Genomic DNA, 22468 nt, shown 5'->3' on the forward strand with positions numbered 1-22468 from the left:
CCTAATTGAAGAGCCGCCTCTGAGGCTGGCAGCGGGGATCCCCCTGCCATCAGTACAGTGCCAAGTCCTGGCCAGTCTGTAAGCTTTAAAATCTGGGGCTGCGATCAGGACCAATTAGTTGGGGTTGGAAGCTCACTAAGAGCTCCGGATCACAGCCAGAGAGAGAACCAGCGCTGACAGTTCCCCCACTCCTCACAGACGGGAGAGGAGAGAGAGATGATTCTGCTCCTCTTCCTTCCGCCCTCTCCACCTGTGTCTTTCCCACCCACACTCCCCGACAGAATTTTGCCTAAGAGAAGGGGATTTGTGGATGGGAAGTTTGAAGCCAGCAACCAGAAGAGGAGAAATGCAGCCTGATCAATGCATCCACTCCCCCTCCCCTTTCTCTTTCTTACCTCCCAGTGAGCATTCTGATGCAAGGATCGCTCTCCCTCTCATCCTCCCTCATTTCCTCTACAGACCAGGATCCCCCAATTTCACTCCAGTTCTCCTCTACCCATCCCTCATCTCCTACCCACTTCCCCCTTTTTACCACCTCATCCTTCTCCCCTACCCCATGGTTCCCAGTCCCTTTCCCCATACCCACCCTATGTTTTTCAGGGGCTAAGGAAGAACTCAGAGGCGGAGCATCTTATTACTGCTGCTGTCTGTGTGAGTAGGATGTGTACTGTGCCAGTCCCTGCTGACCCTCTTCTATTATTCTTCCCAAGTGATTGCGCAGTACACATCCCCCCCCCCCCCCCCACAAAAGCAGCAGCAGTAATTAGATGCTCCGCCTCTGGGTGCTTCCTTAAAGTGTTTGTTAACCCAAAAAAAGAAAAAAACAAATAAAGATTCTGGTCCGTTAAAGCAGATTACACAACACAGTGCTTGTGCTGTGTAATCTGCCCCCTCTAAACTGTAAAAAAAAAATAAAAAAAAAAAAAAAAAAAAAAAAACCTCCCTGAACTTGCCACTTCCTACACTTCCTAAATGCCCTCTCTGCGCTGACCACGAAAATAATGGCTGCTGAGCCATGATCACCGTGGTCAGAGTGCGTCTCTCCGTCATACACTGCCTGATCTCAGCTCTCCTCTCTCCCCCTCCTGCCTACCTGTCACCTCCCTGTATGTCTGTCTCTGGCCTGACCCTGCCCCCCCGCCCCTATAATTGTAAAAGAAAAACCTAAAGCTGTCACTGCCAGCCCCTCTATTAGAGGCTGGCATAGAACACTACGCAAGTGGTTTTGAAAAACGAGTGTTCTAAATACCGAATTTCAGACGTCTTCAGGCTGGTCACATGACTCACGGGCGCTTTAAAGCTCCTACGTATGGATTCTGCGGAGGAGACGAGCAGTCAGGTGATCTCCCCAGCTTATGTCAGAGGGAGATCATGGCTCCTCCCGCAGAAGACATCCATCGGAGCTGTAAAAGCGGAAACAAGTAATGTGGCCGGCCTGAAGACAGCTGAAATTCGGTATTTAGAACACTCGTTTTTCAAAATAGCTTACATATTGTGCTATGCCAGGCTCTAATAGAGGGGCTCTATTATGCATTAACAAACACTTTAACCCCTGCAAAGGGCGTGAGTGGGGCCGCATGTCTAAATTTTGCCTAAAGCCTAGAGCCGCCTCTGAATCCGGCCTTCATATTGTTAGAATTACTAGAATGTTGTAAAGTCTTCTGATCATTCTTATCTATTTATCTGCAAGTGAATAGTGCACTAATCATTAGAGCCTCTTGGGCAGTAATAAGGAAAATGGCCAACATGCACAGACCAATGAATTTTTATGTCAAATGTCATCAAAGTGATTAGCATTCAGTGACAAAACTACCACAGTTCTCTGTGTAAAATTAAATTTAGCATTCCTCAGGTAGCAGTAAGTGGTCATATTTTCCAAATTCATTGGCAAAATCATTAAAATAGTATAACTACAGGCAAACTGAAAAAATAAAAAATAAATCACTTTAATTATGAATTCATTAAGAAAAAAAAATTAAAATTCACTAAATGTATTTTCAAATACAGCTAGTGTATGTAATGGAATCTGTCTTTATGCATTTTCCATTTAACCTCCCGCACATCTGGCCTTAGGCTAGGAAATGTAAGGTCAACAGTTTGAATCAATCAGGGCTTTACTGTATTGCAGTGGTGTCAGTCTATTAAAAGGAGCGGGTCCTTCACTGCCCACTTAAAGGATAATAATCAGCAGCTATTAGATAGGCGAGTACCATTACCATGGGAAGGGGAGGGTGTTGAGCTGTGCACAGGGAAGTTACTTGTATCTAGGGTTAGGAGAAACATTTGTATGGAGCACAGAATTAAGATTCTGAGTTCATGATTTTGCCTGAGGCTTTAAATCAACTCTACATGTGGCAGCAAAGACAGAGAGCTTGAACGGGCGGCAGAGCTTTATGTGCTAACAGAGTGCCCACTGTGGGCTCCCAGTACCGTGACCAAGCTGTCAAAGACAGCTCCCGGTTTATACTGGTGATCGAGAGTCAGTGGGACTGCCTTCTGATCATGTGACAGTCAATAACATGACAAATGTGATTGTCTGTCACAGTGGTCACATGATCAGGAGCTGGTCCCACCGACTCTCGATCATTAGTCCGAACCGACAGTTCAGACTAAGTACTGAGCCTTACCCAGAAAAAACTGAGCGAGGAAGCTGTAAATTGCATGGTGTACTGGCCAATTTGTCTATATTCAATGGTGCAAAAATCTGATTTTAACTTATCTTTCTTTTTCAGGTCCAAATTTAAAATGGTTGTGTAAGGTAAACCGGACTTCCATCACTAAAAGGCCAGTGCGGATACCTGCTCATACTTGTACACATAGCACCCATGCCAATATTCATAAGCAAAAGGACTAACATAATTCCTGCAATGCCAGTTCATCACGCACGGGTATGTGCGCGTGCGCACATGCACACACCAATTCGCACTTGGCGCCAGTGGCCTATTTAAACTGCTATGTCACTGTAAACAGTGCTGGATGATCTTCAGCTTATTCCTGAGCTACCAAGACCTGATCTGCTGCTCCTGTTTGTTCGTGTATGACCTGGCTCACCTTTGGACTTCGCCTCTGCTTGTTCCCTTACTTTGTTACCTGGTTACCTTTGTTACCTGGTATCCTGACTTTGGCTTGTTTACTGGACTTGATCTGCCTACTGATTTGGTACCTCATTGCCCGACTGTACCTGACCCTGGCCTGCCTTCCGGACTTGCTTTGCCTGTTGATTCGGTACCCTGCTGCCTGGTTGTTGCCGATTGCTGCTCGTCTCCTGGTTACACTCCTGCCCATACTCCGGTGCCAAGCTGCTTCTACTTCCTGCTCCAAGGACCGTGACTGCCAGATCTACCCACCTACAGAGGGGACACCACCAACCAGCTACCCGGCACTTGTGCCACTTCTTGCCTTTACACTTTATGTTCCCATCTTCAGGAGTGTAGGCAGGAGGGGCAAGGGAAGCCTCCATCACATTCCAGTCTCCATCAGGTACGTGATAGGCAGCAACTCCAGAAAAATTCAGTGTGGAAGAGCATAGGACCAGAAACAAGTTCCTGTTTCTCCAAGGAAAATGTGTGAAGTAGATCCATGATGAAATGTCACAAACTTTGGGTGACAGTGGCCTTTCATATGCAACAGTTAAACATTGGGTTACCAATTTTAAAACTGGCCATTTCGGTGTTGAAAGTGAGAAATCCAGTGGAAGGCCCGTTTCTCTCTGTTCCTGCAAATGTGAAAGCCATCCATGACATGATCATGGAGGACCACCGAATGTCAGCTAAAAGCATTGCTGCATATCTGGGAACATCACATGAGAGTTTGTGCCATTATCCACAATGAATTGGAAATTAGAAAGCTCGCAGCAAAGTGGATCCCAAAACTTTTGACTTTTGCAGGCATAGAGACAGAAACAGGCCTTGCACTGCATTTTTCACTTTCAACACCAAAATGGCCAGTTTTAAAATTGACAACCCAATGTTACAAATGAAGGGCCACTGTCACCCAAAGTTCAAATCTTAGGCAAGTGGATTTTTGCACCATTGAATAGAGACAATTTGGCCAGTACACCCTGCAATTTACAGCTTCCTCGCTCAATTTTTTCTGGGTAAGGCTCAATACCTATCAGCACCCACTCGTAGCCCTATGAAAGGGATGGCCAGGGCTGGGCGGGAGGGTTTAATTAACAGCTGTAATGAGCATATTTAAAACATAATTGTTCCTAGAGGGATCTAATGTTAACGCAAACCCAGAGTAAGCCAAATGAGGATTGCCAGCGTTGACCCCTCTAACTCACTGGGAGAGCGAGGGAGAGGGCTGGGAGCCAAACCGGTGTGCTGCATGCTAATGTCCTTTAGAAGTACCATGTGGATAGGAGCTGAGTGACGAGGAATGACCTAATCAGTCTGATGCAGCTCTGTCACTATCCAGTCAGCAGACTGGGAGTAAACAGTGGTCACCCCTTTTCTTTAACCGTACATGGTGTCATTCACGTGGCTATGCTGTGTGAAGGGGCTGTATGAATAGACACAGGACTCGCAGGACTGAATGAAAAGATATATAAATTCTTTGGCAGGTGAAACAGCTCTCACGTGTATTAGACGTTTTCATTGAGTTTAGCTTTAAAATACCCGAAAAAAAAAAATCTAGAAAACGACTTTTGAATGCAAAGTAAAATAAAGCCACTTGACCCCCTTTGTAAAAATAACATTTCCTATTAGTTTTCGAAGCATTACATTTACTCCAAGACACCCAGCAGGTAAACATTAACATAGAACATTTATAATCATTAAGCATTATCATTTTCTATTCTAGACGTACGTAGAATTCCCAGTAAATACAAATGACAACATAAACAAATCCACAAAAATGTTTAGGGAGGGACTGATGAACCTAAAGAAAAAAAAGGAGGAAGCTATTCACACATCTAGCAAAACCTTCACATAAAACAGGAAGATAAATCTTTACAACAACAGCGGATTTATCAAGGTAAATGATGCAGCTGGCAGGGGACAAAAGATTCTCTGAAAGCATTTAAGCATTGATGGATTGATTAAGGGGACCAATGGCAAGATGTGGTCTGTGGGTCTTGCATGCTAATTTTCGAATTCTATAATTACAGATTTGTTTGTTAATTTGCACAGTGGAACATTTTGTGCAGGAAGCCTTTTATCTCTTTTTCTACTTTAACTACAGTGTTGCGTTTCAAAATGACAAAGCAGTCAAGTCTCCTCTTCACCATCTGAAAAAACTCCACATTCTTCCCATCTTTCTGCAGATCGCCTCTGCAAATATGGTGAAGCTGAACAAGTACAATTTCCAACTAGTTCTTCACAGTTGTCTGGCATTTTGCCAGTTTAGGATCTAATCCTAACTCCGTTATGGCCAGGGCTCTTTTACCCAACTACTGTGGTGACTAGTCCAAGAGAATTCTACATATGATCTTGACAAGAATCAAGCAAGGGCAAGTTATACTTGTATCTTTAGTCTTCCATTTAAATATATAAAGTAATCACACAAGGACAGAAGTAGTTAGGCTAAACACATGCTCTTTGTCATGTTGGGGGACTTTACTAGGCTCCTTTACAGCATTAGGGCTTAAGCTTTTTAATGTACAGTAAATCTTGATGGCAGCAAGATCTAACCTAAAATCTTGTCTGTACACTAATAATGCTTGTGCAAGCATTACATATGTACAATTTACAGAGCAAATACACTTCACTTGTTAGTACACTGATGGCCCCTGCCGCCTAGCATCCTCAGCTGCTAGGACACAGACAACCCCCTGCTGCCTATCCTTGGCTGCTAGGTCACAGGCATCTCCTGTCACCTAATGTCTTCCATTGCTAGGAAGCAGGCAGCCCCTGCCCTCTAGCATCCTCAGTTGCAATGATGCAGGCATTTCCTGTCACCTAGCATCTTCAGTAGCTAAAATGCAGGCAGCCCCTGCCAACTAGCATCCTTGGTATCCGGGGTGAATAGTGCACAATTATGCTAAATACTGTACACATATAAACAATAGCACAAGGTATAAGATATAATAACACAAGGCAAAGCCTCTCTGCATCTCTGGTTTACAGATGTGTGTATGTATCCCTGGATAGTTTGCAAAGTTCAAAGACAGATTCTTTACTGAAGAAGAGGCACATTTTAACTGTAAAACGGACATTAGCGGTCAGAGTGGGGTTTCAATCAGTCAAGTTGTGTGACATCACACAAGCCATAGGTGGAAATTACAACGAGACCAGGAGCTGTCGGCAACAGCTCAGTCTCAGTGCGCACAATCAAGTCCACTCCTAGCACAAACAAACATACAGTTGTGCTCAAAAGTTTGCATACTCTGGCAGAAATTGTGAAATTTTGGCATTTATATTGAAATACGACTAATCATGCCAAAGAAATGTCTTTTATTCAAGCATAGTGATCACATGAAGCCATTTATTATCACATTGTTTTATGGCTCCTTTTAAAATCATAATGATAACAGAAATCACCTAAATGGCAGATGAAGTGTTTACATACCCTGGAATGTTTGGCCTTGGTACAGACACAGAAGATGGCACACACAGGTTAAAATGACTATTAGAGGTTAATTTCACACATTTGTGGCTTTTTAAATTGCAATTAGTGTCTGTCTATAAATAGTCAAGGAGTTTGTTAGCCCTCACATGGATGCACTAAGCAGGCTAGATACTTAGCTTTGGGGAGCAGAAAAGAACAGTCAAAAGGTCTGCGTAACAAGGTAATGAAACTTTACAATGATGGAAAAGAATATAAAAAAAAGATATCCAAAGCCTTGAATATGCCAGTCATTACTGTTCAATCATTTAATAAGAAGTGGAGAATTTGGGGATCTCTTGATACCAAGCCAAGGTCAGATAGATCAAGAAAAATTTCAGCCACAACTGCCACAGGAATTGTTCGGGATAAAAATAAAAACCCACAGGTAACCTCGGGAGAAATACAGACTGCTCTGGAAAAAGATGGTGTGGTTGTTTTTAAGGAGCACAATACGATGATACTTGAACAAAAAAGAGCTGCATGGTCAAGTTGCCAGAAAGAAGCCTTTACTGCACAAGTTCCACAAAAAAGCCTGGTTACAATATGCCCAACACTACCTTGACATGCCTCATTGGGCTTTTTTTGGGGGGCAATGGCACAGTAAAGGCTTCCTTCTGGCAGTTCAACCATGCAGCTCTTTTTTGTTCAAGTATCGTTGAATTGTGCTCCTTAAAAACAACCACACCATCTTTTTTGGAGAGCCTGTATTTCTCTTGAGGTTACCTGTGGGATTTCTTTGCATCCTTGGCAATTCTTCCGCCAGTTGTGGCTGCAATCTTTATTGGTCTACCCGACCTTGGCATTAAAAGAGCCCCAAATTTTCCACTTCTTAATAAGGGATTAACTGGTACTGACTGGCATATTCGCGGCTTTGGGTATCTTTTTATATCCTTTTCCATCTTTATAAAGTTCCATTACTTTGTTATGTGTTGACTGTTCTTTTCTACCTCCTCATGGCTCAGTGTCTAGCCCGCTTAGGGGATCCATCTGAGAGCTAATCAACTCATTGACTATTTATACACAGACACTATTTGTGATTTAAAAAGCCACAAATGTGGGAAATTAGCCTTTAATTGCCATTTTAACCTGTGTGTGTGCCACCTTCTGTGTATGTACCAAGGCCAAACATTCCAGGGTATGTCAACTTTTTATCAGGGCCATTTGGGCGATTTCTGCTATCATAATTTAAAAAGGATCCAAAAAACTGTGATAATAAATGGCTTCATGTGATCACTATCCTTAACCTCCCTGGTGGTATGATTATTTCAGATTTTAGGTGCTGAATGCGGTACAGTTATTTAACCTGGAAATTTGGCGTTTTATATTGTAACAAAAGAAAAAAGCCACGCACATACATAAATACTGTAAATAAAATGAAATATAAACACCTATGAGTGATTCATTGCAATAGTAGTAAAAAAAGTTGATATACACCTCTAATAAATCAAACATACCATCATTTATAAAAAGAATTATAAATAACAAGTGTTAAAACTGAAATTTGAAATTTGAAAAATCCCAGTGAAGTGATAAAAAAGTCTAATAAACTAATAGTCCAGTGAAAACTTAATACCTAAATTTCATAAGAATTCATGGAAAAATAAATATTATTAGATTAATAGTAGCAATAAAAATGAAATGTAAAAAATATATATTCATGATAATAAAAAAAAATAGTGATAATGAGTGTAATAATAATGTGAAAAAAAAGTGTTCAATCTTCTGTGCAACCAAAACACACCAAGGATCGTGACCACCACCACACAAAATATGCGCTTACCAAAAGGCAAGCGATTTCATGCCCATAGTCAATCTCCACAGTGCCTCCTCAGACCATGATCACAGTAGGCTCCCTTTTTGAATGAAACAGGCCGGGACCGTCAACAGCAGCACGTGAAGCAGAAAGGCAGTACCCGGGATTCCAGGGAAATGGAAAGACTCACCATAGCATAATTCCGTATAACAAATTTAATAAAAAGTAAAGAAATACACTTACATAGAAAGCAGTAAAAACGCCCATAAAAAATGCCGGCCGGCATGCAATCGCCCATCCAACCTACGCTGTATCGCAATGACATCAACATGTCTGCCACCCGACGTACGTTTTGTCGTAAAAAGACTTATTCGTGGGGGCGTTTTATATTGTAGTCCTGTAATTCTTAGGAATAACTCACTTAAATCTGTCCAAACCAGAGTCTAGTAGACATCCTGGGTATGATAAAGTTTGAAAAATGAAATCATAAATTATAATATAATAAATGTAGCACTGACCCCCGAAGGAGCAGCTGATTTGATTAAGCTTACAGTTACCGCAGTTTAAGGGAAACATTAAATTTCAAAAACCATATAGCGCGTGCTCTTCAGGAGCCACATAAATAACAATGATTATACCAAATAAGAATATAATAATAAAAATTATTCAATAATGTAATCAAATCAAAAACACTGAAATTTGCTCAGTTGCAGAATTGTCACTGTCATTACTTTTCAGTGTTTGATGATGGATCTCCCCACAAATCACTATCACTCAATTCTGCGAGTGATTCTAATTTATTATCACTGCTTTCTAGCTGGTCTAAAACCACTTTTGCTGTAAAGGGACAGTTTTGGTTGCTATGGACAATCTCCAGTTTCCAGGCAGAAAGAACAGTTTTTATAATATAAAACTACATGCAGGGCACTGGGCAGACCACTAGGGACAAAAGGGATGTGAAATAATTACATACAGCAATGTAATCTGTAAGATTACATTATACTGTATGTAATGTGTGTATTTAACTTTTTTAATTTTGCGCCGTTCTCCGTCCCCGTGCGTCGCAATGCTCGCAGGGAACTGAGCTCAGCTCCCTGATAGATTGAGTAGAGGACGAGCCGCTCGTACAGCGGGGGGACATCGCTGGATCCAGCGGATAAGGTAAATAAACTCATCCTGGATCCAGCGATGCGATCCAGAGTCTGGCTTGGTGTTACCGCTAATGGTACTGAATTTTCACCCCGAGCAAGACTCGGGAATACTGCCGGGGGTTAAATAAAAGACAGTTTTTTGGCATGAGCATTAATATTTTCAATATCAATGCCAAAATTTCACAATTTCTGCCAGGGTATGCAAACTTTTGAGCACAACTGTAGGTCATATGTGTGGCAGCATGGCATAAGGACCAGTCAATGCTGCCACATATGTAAGCATACAGTCTTAAGGGGTTGATTTTATATGCATATAGGAGCAGATGCATTTGCTAATTTTACACTGCAGCTCTGCTACACCATGATCATGCTTTAGTGCTTCTTCTCTATCAATCAGCAAACACGCTGAAAGTAATGCGCTCCATTTGTGACCCATTTACTATCCCAGCAGCTGCCAAGCGGAGAGGGTATGTGAAGCCAAGTCAAATACAGAGCTTCCTCTAGTGGCTATTCTGCAAATCTGTAGATTTATTGCAACAAGAACAAGCATGTTAAAACGAAAAGTCACTTCAAATATTTTGCAGCAAACGCTATGAAAATTCCTCAAATTATATGCTCAATGCATAGGCACTACACGTTCCCTTTAAGCAAGATGTATTTAGGCTTGCTAGTGTTGCAATGTACTTTCTTGTGGATGAACCTAGATAGCCTTTATTTGCTTGGCAAGCATTCTCTCGGCTTATCACAGGCAAAGCAGAACAGCAAAACAAAAGGAGAGGCTAGAAAACTATATAACTATGCTAACCCCTCACTAAGCTTTGGTGGCAGTTCACCCTTTTTTTTTTTTTAAACGTTATTCTCATTAATGACCAAATATCCAAGTGCGTTGACTGCGGTGTCATGGCTGTGCCTTAAGATCTTTGTTTTCTCTCTAACTGTTGTACTAAAATGTTGCATAACAATCTACACAAATGGAAATAAAAATAAGAACAGAAAGGAAGTCAAGATTGTTTTATTAGAAATCCCTCTGGTAGCTTTGCCTGTTAAGTAAAAGAACACATGACTGAATGAGGACACCTCATGCAAACTGCCCCACACGCTACATAAAATGGATGACTCCGGTGTAGTGAAAAGTAGAAAACAACTTCAAAATGAGGAATTCATTTTTAGTAATAACGCAGCACAGCTTGCACAGAAAATAATAGGGAACCCCATTGTATCATGGGAGTTTATTATTGGCCAAGATCTGCTCGATAAAAATATGAAATGCTGAGGAGATGCAGGCAGAGGGCTACTCTATGCATAAGAAAAATGAGACAGCTGGCAGCAATCCAGGTGGGCTCACCACTATTGCCAGAAAGAAGGTCTCTGGTACAGTACCTAGTACAGCAGCAGGACATTATATAAAGCCCTTTCTGCTACACCAAGGATCTAGGCATGCCCTTACACATGCTATCTATCTCCCTTTTGGTTGATCATGAATGCTGCTACCAGACTCATCCACCTTACAAACAGCTCCGTGTCTTCCACCCTACTCTGCCAACCTTTCCACTGGTTTCAACTCCCCCAAAGAATAATTCAAAATTCTAACTCTGTCCTAAACAACAGGGGTTAGACAAAAATACAGAACTTCTTTTGCTTCTGCCGTATGAGGAGACATCTAGCGAACAGGTGGAAAGCCTCGCGTTTGTCATTCACTGCATGCTCTGCTAGTAATACAATGTCATGTCAGAGCTTACCGAGTTTCAAAGAGGACAAACTGTTTGTGCCTGCTTAGCTGGTGCCTCAGTGACTGAAGTTGACCATTTATTTGCGTTGTCGTGAGGTACACTATCAAAGATTATGAAGGCAAATTCAGTTTCCGGTGAAATATCGTCTGCCATGCATAAGCGCAGTTGACATGGTCAACTGATCGAAAAAGTCAAAAAAGTACATTATGCAGGATTGTGATCCGGAATAAGAAAACGGCTGTAAAAATGTCTGCAGAGCTCACTCTCAGTCTTCTAAAGCCCATGTCCACAAAAACTGTGCAGATGGAACTCTTTAAAGTGGATGTAAACCCTCACATATATCAAGTGAAGTGAACAGCCTCAGATGATACACAGAGGTGAAACAAACGCCCTACATACGTTTTATATGTATATCTGCAGTCTTCATGTTTATATACTGTTTAGAAAGTCGTGTAAGGAGATTTTCTCTTCCTGGTTAGCACTGCAGTGAAGCCTGGTCACACAGCCAAGACAGCTGATTGGAGGAAAGGCATACACACCTTCTCCTCATAGGAGGAGACTTTCAGCTGTTTGTTGAATCATTCAGCTCTGTGCTAATCTATTTAAAATATCCACCCAAGCACAAAACTCTGGCTGCTTTTATCATATGTGACGGAGAACTTGTCAGGCGCTATCAGGCTGATAACAGAAGAACGGAGCAGGAGACAGCTATGGGACCTAGTGCTTGAAGAGATAACAAAACAATGCAGATATTTGCCCAGCTCAAGTTTCATGAACTGGGTTTACATCCACTTTAAGACTACCAAGTATCTCTCCTGTCACTCTAGTGTAAAAGCCTGAGTTCTTTCACACTAGAGAGGTGCGCTTGTGGGACATTAAAAAAAAGGTCTGCCGTGATGGAGGAGAGCCACTGCCCCCTACCGTAGATGCCTCTGCCTATGGGAATCATGCTTGTAACTGTCAGCCTTGCAATGCCTCATGGTACTTGCGGCAACAGTTGGAGGGCCGCCAGTTTGACACCTGTGCTCTAGAGCCTTTCCCTTCCTCTGGAACACCTTACTCCAACTTATTCAGCTATCTCCTACTCACCCAGATCCATCTCTCCACTCCTCAACTCACCCCCTTGATCTCCTCACGGATCTCAAACTTACTGAATAACATATCGATATGGATATCGCACCACTTCCTCAAACTCAATCTTTCTAAAACTGAGCTTCTTATATTTCCTTCTTCACGGTCGACAAACCCCCCCCCCCCCTCCGTGACTTCACCATTAATAAACAAAACCATTGGTCCCCCCACACATGCCAGGGTCCTGGGTGTAATCCTTGACTCTGACCTCTCCTTCAGCCCCCATATCCAATCACTGGCTAAACCCTGCCGCCTTAACCTTCGCAACATCTCCAGAATGCAACCCTTCCCAACTAATGACACCACAAAGCAACTTATTCATTTCTTGATTATTTCCCGCCTTGACTACTGCAACTCTCTCCTTAATGGGCTACCCTAAAAAACACACCCTGTAAGGCAAAGGCATAATGAGCTAGTATACATAGCATACTAGCTCATTATGAATAACTTACATGAGAACGAAGCCCCCGAAGCGGTCCTCCGTCTTCGCCGCTGGCATGTATCCCAAAGCGGCTTCCGGGTCTCGTGGCTCCGGCGAATCACTGCGATCTGCGGCCTGCCCAGTGCGCCTGCTCACCGCTGTCTACGGCGCATGCGGGTAAATATCTCCGTATAGGTTTAGGAGATATTTCTTGGACCTACAGGTAAGCCTTAATCTAGGCTTACCTGTAGGTCAAAGTTGGTTGTAAGGGTTTACAACGACTTTAAGCAGGCTATAACCCTTCAGTCCATAATTAATTCTGCTGCTAGACTAATACACCTCACAAACTGATCCGTGACTGCTACTCCTCTCTGCCAATACCTTCACTGGTTCCCCCTACCCCACCGTGTAAAATTCAAAATGCTAACCATAACATACAAGGCCATTCACAACATCGTGCCCCCCCATCCATTTCACCACCCTCATTTGCAGATATCACCCAAATCGTCCCCTCCGCTCCTCCCAGGACCTCCTGCTCTTTAGACTCCTTATTGCCTCCTACCATTCTCACCTTCAAGACTTCTCCAGAGCCTCTCCCATCCTCTGGAACTCCCTGCCCCAGTATACCCGATCAGCCCCTACCCTGTCAACCTTTAGGAGATCTCTGAAAACAAATTCATTCAGGGAAGCCTATCCAACACCCACCTACCTGACCCCGAGTCACCCCCATCAAATCATTCTCTGCAGCTATTACCTTTTATACCAACCCCTCCCTTTAGAATGTAAACTGTATGAGCAGGGCCCTCCTGTACCTTTTGTATTGAACTGTACTATAATTGTGTTGTTCCCCCCTATACATAGAAAATCGGTGCGTAAACTGTTGGCGCTATATAAATCATGAATAATAATAATAATAATAATAATAATAATAATAATACTACTCTGTCCACCCTTTAGGTGATCCGTGAAAACTCATCTCTTCAGGAAAACCTATCTTGCCTCCACCTAATAAACTGTTCTTTTACTTTCTCCCTCAACTCCTTTAACTTGTACTACTTACAAGTAGGGCCCTTTGAATCTTCCTTTATTGAATTGCATTATAACTGTACTGTCTTCCTTTATTTTATAAAGCACTTTGCAAACTGTTGGCACCACATAAATCATGTATAGTAATATAATAATAGTAAGGCTGAATTTTACAGAAAAAGTTGCCAGAATGAGCCATTTCATTATGCCATAATTGATTTTTAAAAATGCATGTTTCAGAGCAGTCACCTTCATTTTTGCTTCACTACTCGACTAGTCAATAGCCTAGGAGAAGAAACTGCTGATCTGGTGTTGAACACTTGATACGTATGCTTTTTCTGGATCAATGATTTAGTAGTGAAGTAAGCATGAAGATTATGGCCCTGTGACTCGACTTGCTAAAAATCAGCTGACTTTTATAAATCTAACCTAACTGACTCTCTATAAAAAGATTTTGCTATAGCAGTATATAAAACCTAAAAAGGATAGATCAGTGGCGGTCAACGTGAAAATAATGGAAGGGTTGCAAGCACAGACCTGATGTTTCCAGAGGGCTGCATAGCAAATGTTTTCATGTGTTGAAGGGCATTGCTTCAAATTAGGCAGCCCAATCAAAATGACTAGGATTTAACCCACCTCAACACCTAAAAATACTGGTACTGCAATGCACACTAACAGAAAGTTGGAGTCATCATTGGTGTCGGTGACCACAATATCCCCAACCATTGAGGTCTTCATCTGAAATTATAATCCCCTGTACCGGTGTCAGTGACTGCAATACCCGCCTCAGCATTGGTGTCAGTGACCGCACAAACAACCACAGTAAGAACACCCAGCACTGGTGTCAGGGAATAGCCTCAGCATTGGTGTCAGTGATTGCAACACTCCAATCATTGCTGTCAGAGACCACATAATCACAATGATTACCACTAGCACTGGTGTCAGTGGTCACAATAATAAACCCCATCACTGGGGTGAGTGACTGCAGTAACAACCCCCATCATTGGTGTCAATGATCACAATAATAAACCCACACTGGTTTCACAAATCGCAATAAAAAAATAAAAATAAAAATAAACCTGCATTGGTATAACAGTGATTGCAATAATAACCACCCAGCACTGGTGTCTGTTATCCCCAGCAATAGTGGCAATGCCCTTAGGCCCCTACTTCACTGGTGCTCAGTAGCAGTGCTATTTATTTGCCCCCCTTTATAGGTGGTCAGTGCAGTGGCAGTGAAATTTAACACACCCAACCCGGAATAGAGGTTGGTGCAGTCAGTGGTAGTGAAAAGTTAGCAAAATCTGTGACAGTGTAATTTACAGTGTATCTACACTATATTACCAAATGTATTGGGACACCTGCCTTTACACACACATATTGGCATCCCAATCTTAGGTACAGGGTTGAATATTGAGTTGGCCCACCCTTTGCAGCTATAACAACTTAAACTCTTCTGGGAAGGCTGTCCACAAGGTTTAACCACTTCAGCCCCGGACCATTTTGCTGGCCAAAGACCAGACCACTTTTTGCGATTCGGCACTGCGTCGCTTTTTTTTTTTTTTTTGGGGGGGGAGAGAAGTGATGGGGGTGAGTGATGTAGTGAGCAATGGTGGGACCCCCTTTAACAGGGGAAGTGGGGGGGGGGTGGGAGTGCTCAGTTCTACTGCGTCGCTTTAACTGACAATTGCACGGCCATGCGACATGGCTCCCAAACAAAATTGACGTACTTTTTTTCCCCACAAATAGAGCTTTCTTTTGGTCATATTTGATCACCCCTGTGGTTTTTATTTTTTGCGCTATAAACAAAAATAGAGCGACAATTTTGAAAAAAAAAACGCATTATTTTTTACTTTTTGTTATAATAAATATCCCCCAAAAATATATATAAAAATTTTTTTTCCCTCAGTTTAGGCCGATACGTATTCTTCTACATATTTTTGGTAAAAAAAAAAAAAAACGCAATAAAGCGATTATTGATTGGTTTGCGCAAAAGTTATAGCGTTTACAAAATAGGAGATAGTTTTATGGACATTTTTGGGACCATTGTCATTATACAGCAACCATATACAAATGCAGTGATTCCTGTGTAAATGACACTGGCAGTGAAGGGGTTAACCAGTGGGTGGCAGTGTAGGGGTTAAGTGTTCCTAGGGGTGTGTTACTAACTGTTGGGGGCTGGGCTTTCTTTTAGTGAACACTGATCTCTCCTCCATTCACATGGAGCAGAGATCAGCGTCACTTGTTGCTAGGCAGACCAGGGGGATGCTGTTTACAATGGCATCTCCCAGTTCAGCTGCCCCATGAGATGATCACGGGCATGCTCGCGGCAATCGGGGGTCTCGACCAGCACGCGAGCGTGCCGCCGGCAGCGCGCTCGCGATGGCAGGGCGGCATTTAAGATTGGACGTACCTGTACGCCAATATGCCTGCCCGTGCCATTTTGCCAATGAACATCAGCGTGCGCTGGTGGGGAAGTGGTTAAGAATGTGTCTATGGGAATTTGACCATTCTTCCAGAAGCTTATTTGTGAGGTCAGGCACTGATACGAATGAGCAGGCCTGGCTCACAGTCTCCGCTCTAATTCATCCCAAAGCATTTTGATTGGGTTGAGGTCAGGCCAGTCAAGTTCCTCCAACCCAAACTTTCTCATCCATGTCTTTATGGACCTTGTCTTTGCGCAGTACCCATCATACAGTATTGTACAAAAGTTTTAGGAAGGTGTGAAGAAATGCTATAAAGTAAGAATGCTTTCAAAAATATATACTGTATATTTTAATGGTTTATTTTTATAAATTTACAAAATGCAATGAGACCGAACAGAATAAAATATTTGGTGTGACTACCTTTTTAGCTTCAATCCAGCATCAATTCTTACATTTTCACACTTTTTACACTTGCACAAAGTCAGGGATTTTGTAGGATTAGAGTGAGGTGCATGATTAACCAATTACACCAAGCAGGCGCGAATGATCATCAATTTCATATGTAAGGGGTTGTAAATCCTCTTTTTTTTTTTTTTCATTTAAATACAAACGTCATACTTACCTCCACTGTGCAGTTCCTTTTGCAGAGTGGCCCCGAACCAACTCTTCTGGGGTCCCTCAATGGCGCTGGTGGCTCCTCCCCACATTGAGTGTCCACGTTGGAGAAGCGCACTCCTTGGTGGACACCCATGCGGGTGCACTCCCAAATCCCGCATTGGTGTTTATTCACACAGAATGCAGAACTTGATCCAACATCATTGGATTTGATTGACAGCAGCAGGAACCAATGGCTGCGCTGCTATCAATCTATCCAATCAGGACACGAGACACCAGCGGCCAGAGAAAGATCACTGTCAGGTAAGTAAAATGGGGGGGGGGGGGAGCCTGAAACCATAAAGGTTTACAACCCCTTTAACTTTAACAGAAAAAGCTTTGCAAGAGCCGTGGATAAACCGCTAAACTCTGCTACAAAAGGTGAAGAAGATGTAGAGGACAATTTCATGCCACAGGTCATACACCATTGCAAGCTGGAGCACAGTGACAAGAAAGAAGGTAGGTATATTGTATCAGCAAGGTCTCTTCCAGACAAAGATTTCAAAGCAGAATGGGGTTTCAAGATGTGCTGTTTAAGCCCCTTTGAAGAAGCACAAAGAAATAGGCAATGTTAAAGGACCGTAGACGCAGTGGTCAGCCACAGAAACTTAATGAAGCAGATGAAAGACACATCATGCTTACTTCCCTTCAACATCAGAAGATGTCCAGCAGTGCCATCAGCACAGTACTGGCAGAAATCAGTGGGACCCAGGTACACACATGGTACACACATCTACTGTCCAGAAGTGGTGTTCATGGAAGAATTGTGTCCAAAAAGCCATACATCCGACGTGGAAACTAGGCTAAACTACTCAACTATGCACAAAAACATAGGAAATGGGGTGCAGAAAAATGTCAACAGGTGCTCAGGACTGACGAGTCAAAATATTAAATATTTGGCTGTGGCAGGAGGCAGTTAGTTTGCTGGAGAGCAGTACAATAATGAGTGTCTGCAGGCAACAGTGAAGCATGGTGAAGGTTCCATGCAAGGTGTGGGCTACATTTCTTCAAATGGAATTGGAGATTTGGTCAGAATCAATGATGTCCTCAATGCTGAGAAATACAGACAGATATTTATCCATTATTTCATATCATCAGGAGGCAGGTGATGACACCAACTTTTTTTTGCAGAAGGACAACAACCCCCAAAACACACAGCCAAAGTCATTAAGATCCATCTTCAGCATAAAGAACAACCAGTACTGAAAGTGATGGTTTGGTCCCCACAGACCACTTATCTCAACATCATTGAGTCTGACCGGGATCACATGCAGGCACAGAAGGATTTTTTTGGGACCCTACATCCACAGAATATTTGTGGTTATTTCTCAAACATGTTTGGAACAACCTACCTGCCGAGTTCCTTCCAAAACTGAGTGCAAGATTACCTAGAAGAATTGGTGCGGTTTTGAAGGTAAAGGGTGGTCACAGCAAATATTGATTTGATTGTTCATTTTATTTCCATTTAGTTCATTGGTAAAAAAAACAATTAACACTGCTCTCTTCATCTCTGGACTTGTTTTATCTCATCAATATATTTTTGTAAGTTAGGCCTCCAGAGCGGAGACAGTATTATAAATGAGGTCTAACTAAATTTAGAATGCTATTTTTCCATGTTTAAGTTCTGGACCCTGGTTTTTTAGTAATAAAATGACTTGGGATCTCGGCTATATGTGGAATGACAGAAATAGTACTATTTACATTTGGTTGTAATACATATATGGCTATCTACGCGCCTGCTTGTTTAAACTGAAAAACTTTACTGCTGCAGTGGTATCACTGAGCAGAGGGACCTCCTTTGGATGGTTTGCACTGGCCCACAAGAGTCTTTACCAACCCAGCAGAGAGCGGACAAGATGTATTCATTTTTTCATATTTGCGTGCTGTTGGTCAGGAATGATTTTAAAGACTAAAGTCGGGCATAGATGGTTAGTTTTTTAGTTCCTCCATCCACACAAGCAAAGTGGATGGTGTTATCCACTCATCAGGGACATTGTATTCTGACAGCAGATTCCGCTGCTGTCAGAATACACTGATCAGTGGCTCCAGGCAACTGAATTTCAAACACTATGTCCTGCATTTCTCTTCTGTGACGTTAAAGCTGATTTTTTTCACCCCCTCCTACCTTAAGGTGGTGTCTGCACATTTCAGATACTCACCTATCCAGTGTTGTCCCGCTAAGATCCTCTCCTGCCTGGCCACAACTCTTTTGCACTTCTCCATGTATTTTTTCTGACGTCAACAAGAGGCCCGCTGGCTTTTCCTGGTTCAGTAGGCAGGCCTCCCAATGACATGCCGATAGGCACAACTCCTTTTTGGAATGGAAGGCTATTTCTCCTGGAATATGTGATGTGCATATTTCAGGAGGCACAGCGAGGCAGTGTGCAGGTCATTTGCCCAAGGCGACTGATGTGCGGGAGGCGGGGCCAGACTTTTTCCTTTGCCTAAGAGAGCCGTAAAAAAAAAAAAAAAAAAGTGCAATACGTATACAGGATGGAAGAAGGGGTGGAGAGGAGGCAGCTAGTGGAAAAGGATGAAGGTCCGCTTTAAAATTTTTGCACCAGCCAGGATATGAAGAATGATGGTAGCAGAAAAGGGCAGGTCATCATATCATAAACTAAACCACAATTGTTGGGAGAGAGTCTAGAGGAGTGGTCATTTATAGTAACAAGTAGTAGACACTAGAAATCCTGGTCCTTTTGCACATTAGGATACACATGCTTTTACACAAACACATATTTCAAGAACTGTAACCGAGCCCAAAATATCAAAATAATATTTGCATTAACTATATACAACTTACCAGTAGGATGTGAGGCAGAGGCCAACAGGACAACACTGCAAGACACAAAATTGCAAACAAAAATTGTATGCATGTTTTCTCAGAACAAGATATTAAAGACTTCCTAACATCTTATACAGGACAAAATGCAAAAAGATACGTCCCGGATATCCTGGTATGTTAGCTTTGTGGGCCTACTGTACAAACTACCTCCATTTCCTTTTTACAGCAGTTGCTCCATGTGTGTGAATATGAATGTGCAGTCCAATATGTATAAAGCCGCGTACACACGGGCGGATTGTATGGCCTACTTAGTCCGTCATACAATCCGACGGACAGTCAGTCATACTTTCGAATGAACGGACTTGACCACACACGGATGCACAAACAGTCCGTCGAAAGCTTGCGCGATGACGTGTACAGCACGTACGACGGGACTAGAAATAGGACGTCGAATACACAGCAATGCAACCTTCCGCCGTGTAAATCCTTTCTGAGCATGCGCCATTCTTAGTCCGTCGAACTAGCCTACTCACGAGCGGATTGTCCGCTGAAACCAAAGTATGACGGACAGTATTACGGAAATTCTGAAATACTTAGTACGCCAGACTGCACGCTGAAAAAGTCCGCTGAAGCCCACACACGAGCGGACTGTCCGCTGAAATGTGTTTCGACGGACTAAGTAGGCCATACAGTCCGCCCGTGTGTACGCGGCTTAAGGGTTAGCTCACATTTTCCTGTCCACCCCCTAATCTAACTAGCGTCCCCTTTTCTTCAAAACTGCAAGTAAACTGGAAGACACACTGGGGGTTATTTATGAAAGGCAAAACCACTTTGCACTGCAAGTGCACTTGGAAGTGCAGTTGCTCTAAATTTGAGGGGTAGATCTAAAATGAGTGGAAGCTCTGCTGATTTTATCACCCAATCATGTGCAAGCTAAAATGCTGTTTTTTATTTTCCTTGCATCTCCCCCTCGGATCTACAGCGACTTTACTTCCAAGTGCACTTTCAGTGCAAAGTGAATTTTCCTTGAGTAAATAACCCCCACTGGCTGGTACTCCTTCATGCGTGGAAAAGAAAGAGCAGGAAATGCATTTCCGCCAGCAGAAAAAAAAAAGCTTTCAAGGTGTATCCAAGGAAAAATCCTTTAAAGACATCTTTTTACAGGACCAAAAAAAAAAAAAAAAAAAAAAAAAGGGGAGGATGTGAGAGTTCAATCCTACATGAATAGATGTCCTCTCACCCCACTCGGCCTCCATAATGCTTGTATTCTAGTAGGCTACCAGAAGGAGAACCCAACCTGAAATGTACTTAGGCTCTTGTGACGCAACTTTTTACAAGCAGCAAGGGGATGTGGAATATATAGTCAAGACACAACAGGCCAGTCCTTGTCTAGCTTGTTTTGGGAGCATATTGCTTTATATAAACTGGATTCTCTTAGCTGAAGTCTAGAACAAAGAATTTAAACAGAAAATTCCAGTTGGAAACTCTAAACAGTTTCCTTACACTGATTATTGTAATCCTACCACATTCCTGCGGTTCTGAGCAATCAAACAGTCTGTCATGTATTAGCGAGAAATCCCTGCACATTCATTAAACTGCTGTGATATCACCTCATAACTTATTTCTCCGCAAGCACGAGGGTAGCCACGCGGCCAGGCCTGGGAAACGCAATCCTGTTTGTTTAGTTTCCAGAATGAAGACAGCCAGTATTAAAAGAAAACATGCATTTGTAGATATAGTAGAATGTGCTAGAAAGGGTTTGCCTCAGGGGAACTCAGCATATGCATAAATGTATCAATACTAAGAAAGTGAGAATAGCAAGTATTAACATAGCGCTCGCAATAATGTTTAGGAGGGCGATTATATTACAGATTTTTATTTTCTATGGCTATTGATAAGAAATGTCAGGCATCATTATAGTCACGACATGTGACTATTGACGAGAGAGAGTAAACAAAGAAATTGGCTTTGCCTTTGAAAGTAGACGTTGTTTCCATTAATTTTTAGGCTTGTGTAGATGGGCTGTAGACTCAGAAGAGAATTAAATGTAATATATTTTCAGATGCCATCTGTTCTGCTTTGATTTTCCCTCCAGTTCTTAGAAAAAGTTGGTTCAAGCCACTTCTTAGTTGCACCAAGCTGCTTAAAGACACTTCCGTATTTCATTTAAAAACAGAAAAACTAGCCCCAATAGTGACAAATGAGCACAGAATATACAGAGACTGACAAATCTAAAACAAATTATTTAGAAAAAAAAAAAAAAAAAAGTAATTCTATAAAACATCAAAATGACATAAGCTGAAAACGTGATGATGTGCTGTATTAAAATGTGCCAGTTTTAGAGTTGCAAAATGTAAGTGTACGATATAGTCCAATTTTCAGCTGTTCAAAAGGGCAAACCAGTTTACAGATGATGCACAACTGTGAACTTACAGCTACAGTATGTCCATCCGTTATCTTGGATGCAAAAAGTAATATGAAACCTGGACACCTAATATCCTATCTTAACATAATCTGACACCCAAAGAAGCCCTGTCCCCATAAGTTGGTTTCCAGTGGGATCATTTGTTTCTTGGCTGAGAAACTGAAAAATTCCATAAGCATACTTTATATATTGCAGTGTTCTGCAATATGGTAAACTGACTGAAGTTGTAGTAAGTATTCACTTAGAAAGACACTGTCCTGAAAGTATTCATTTCATAGTTCACCTATATTGTCACGTTGGAGCAGTTATACAGGGTGTTAAAATATCACTGTGCAGTCCAATAGGCCCCAGAGTTTGACCACATCTACTGCACTGTAACTGACTTTGTCAGATACCCCTCCTCTCTTCTTAAGCAAG

The 22468-nt window shown here is 42.2% G+C and overlaps 1 protein-coding gene across 3 annotated transcripts in view; it reads right to left on the minus strand.

The window, feature by feature from the left end:
• Positions 1-22468, minus strand: part of SLC35D4 (solute carrier family 35 member D4) — a 169891-nt gene that overhangs the window by 93530 nt on the left and 53893 nt on the right. For all 3 annotated transcript variants that reach the window (XM_077492571.1, XM_077492572.1, XM_077492573.1), the window contains exon 11: positions 19645-19679. In XM_077492571.1, the coding sequence (XP_077348697.1) occupies positions 19645-19679 (35 nt within the window). The remainder of the gene's footprint in view (positions 1-19644; positions 19680-22468) is intronic.

The sequence above is a fragment of the Lithobates pipiens genome, unplaced genomic scaffold (assembly GCF_037356315.1).
Source record: "Lithobates pipiens isolate NorthernLeopardFrog02 unplaced genomic scaffold, aLitPip1_a1.2 Scaffold_19, whole genome shotgun sequence".
In the NCBI taxonomy this organism is placed as follows: domain Eukaryota; kingdom Metazoa; phylum Chordata; class Amphibia; order Anura; family Ranidae; genus Lithobates; species Lithobates pipiens.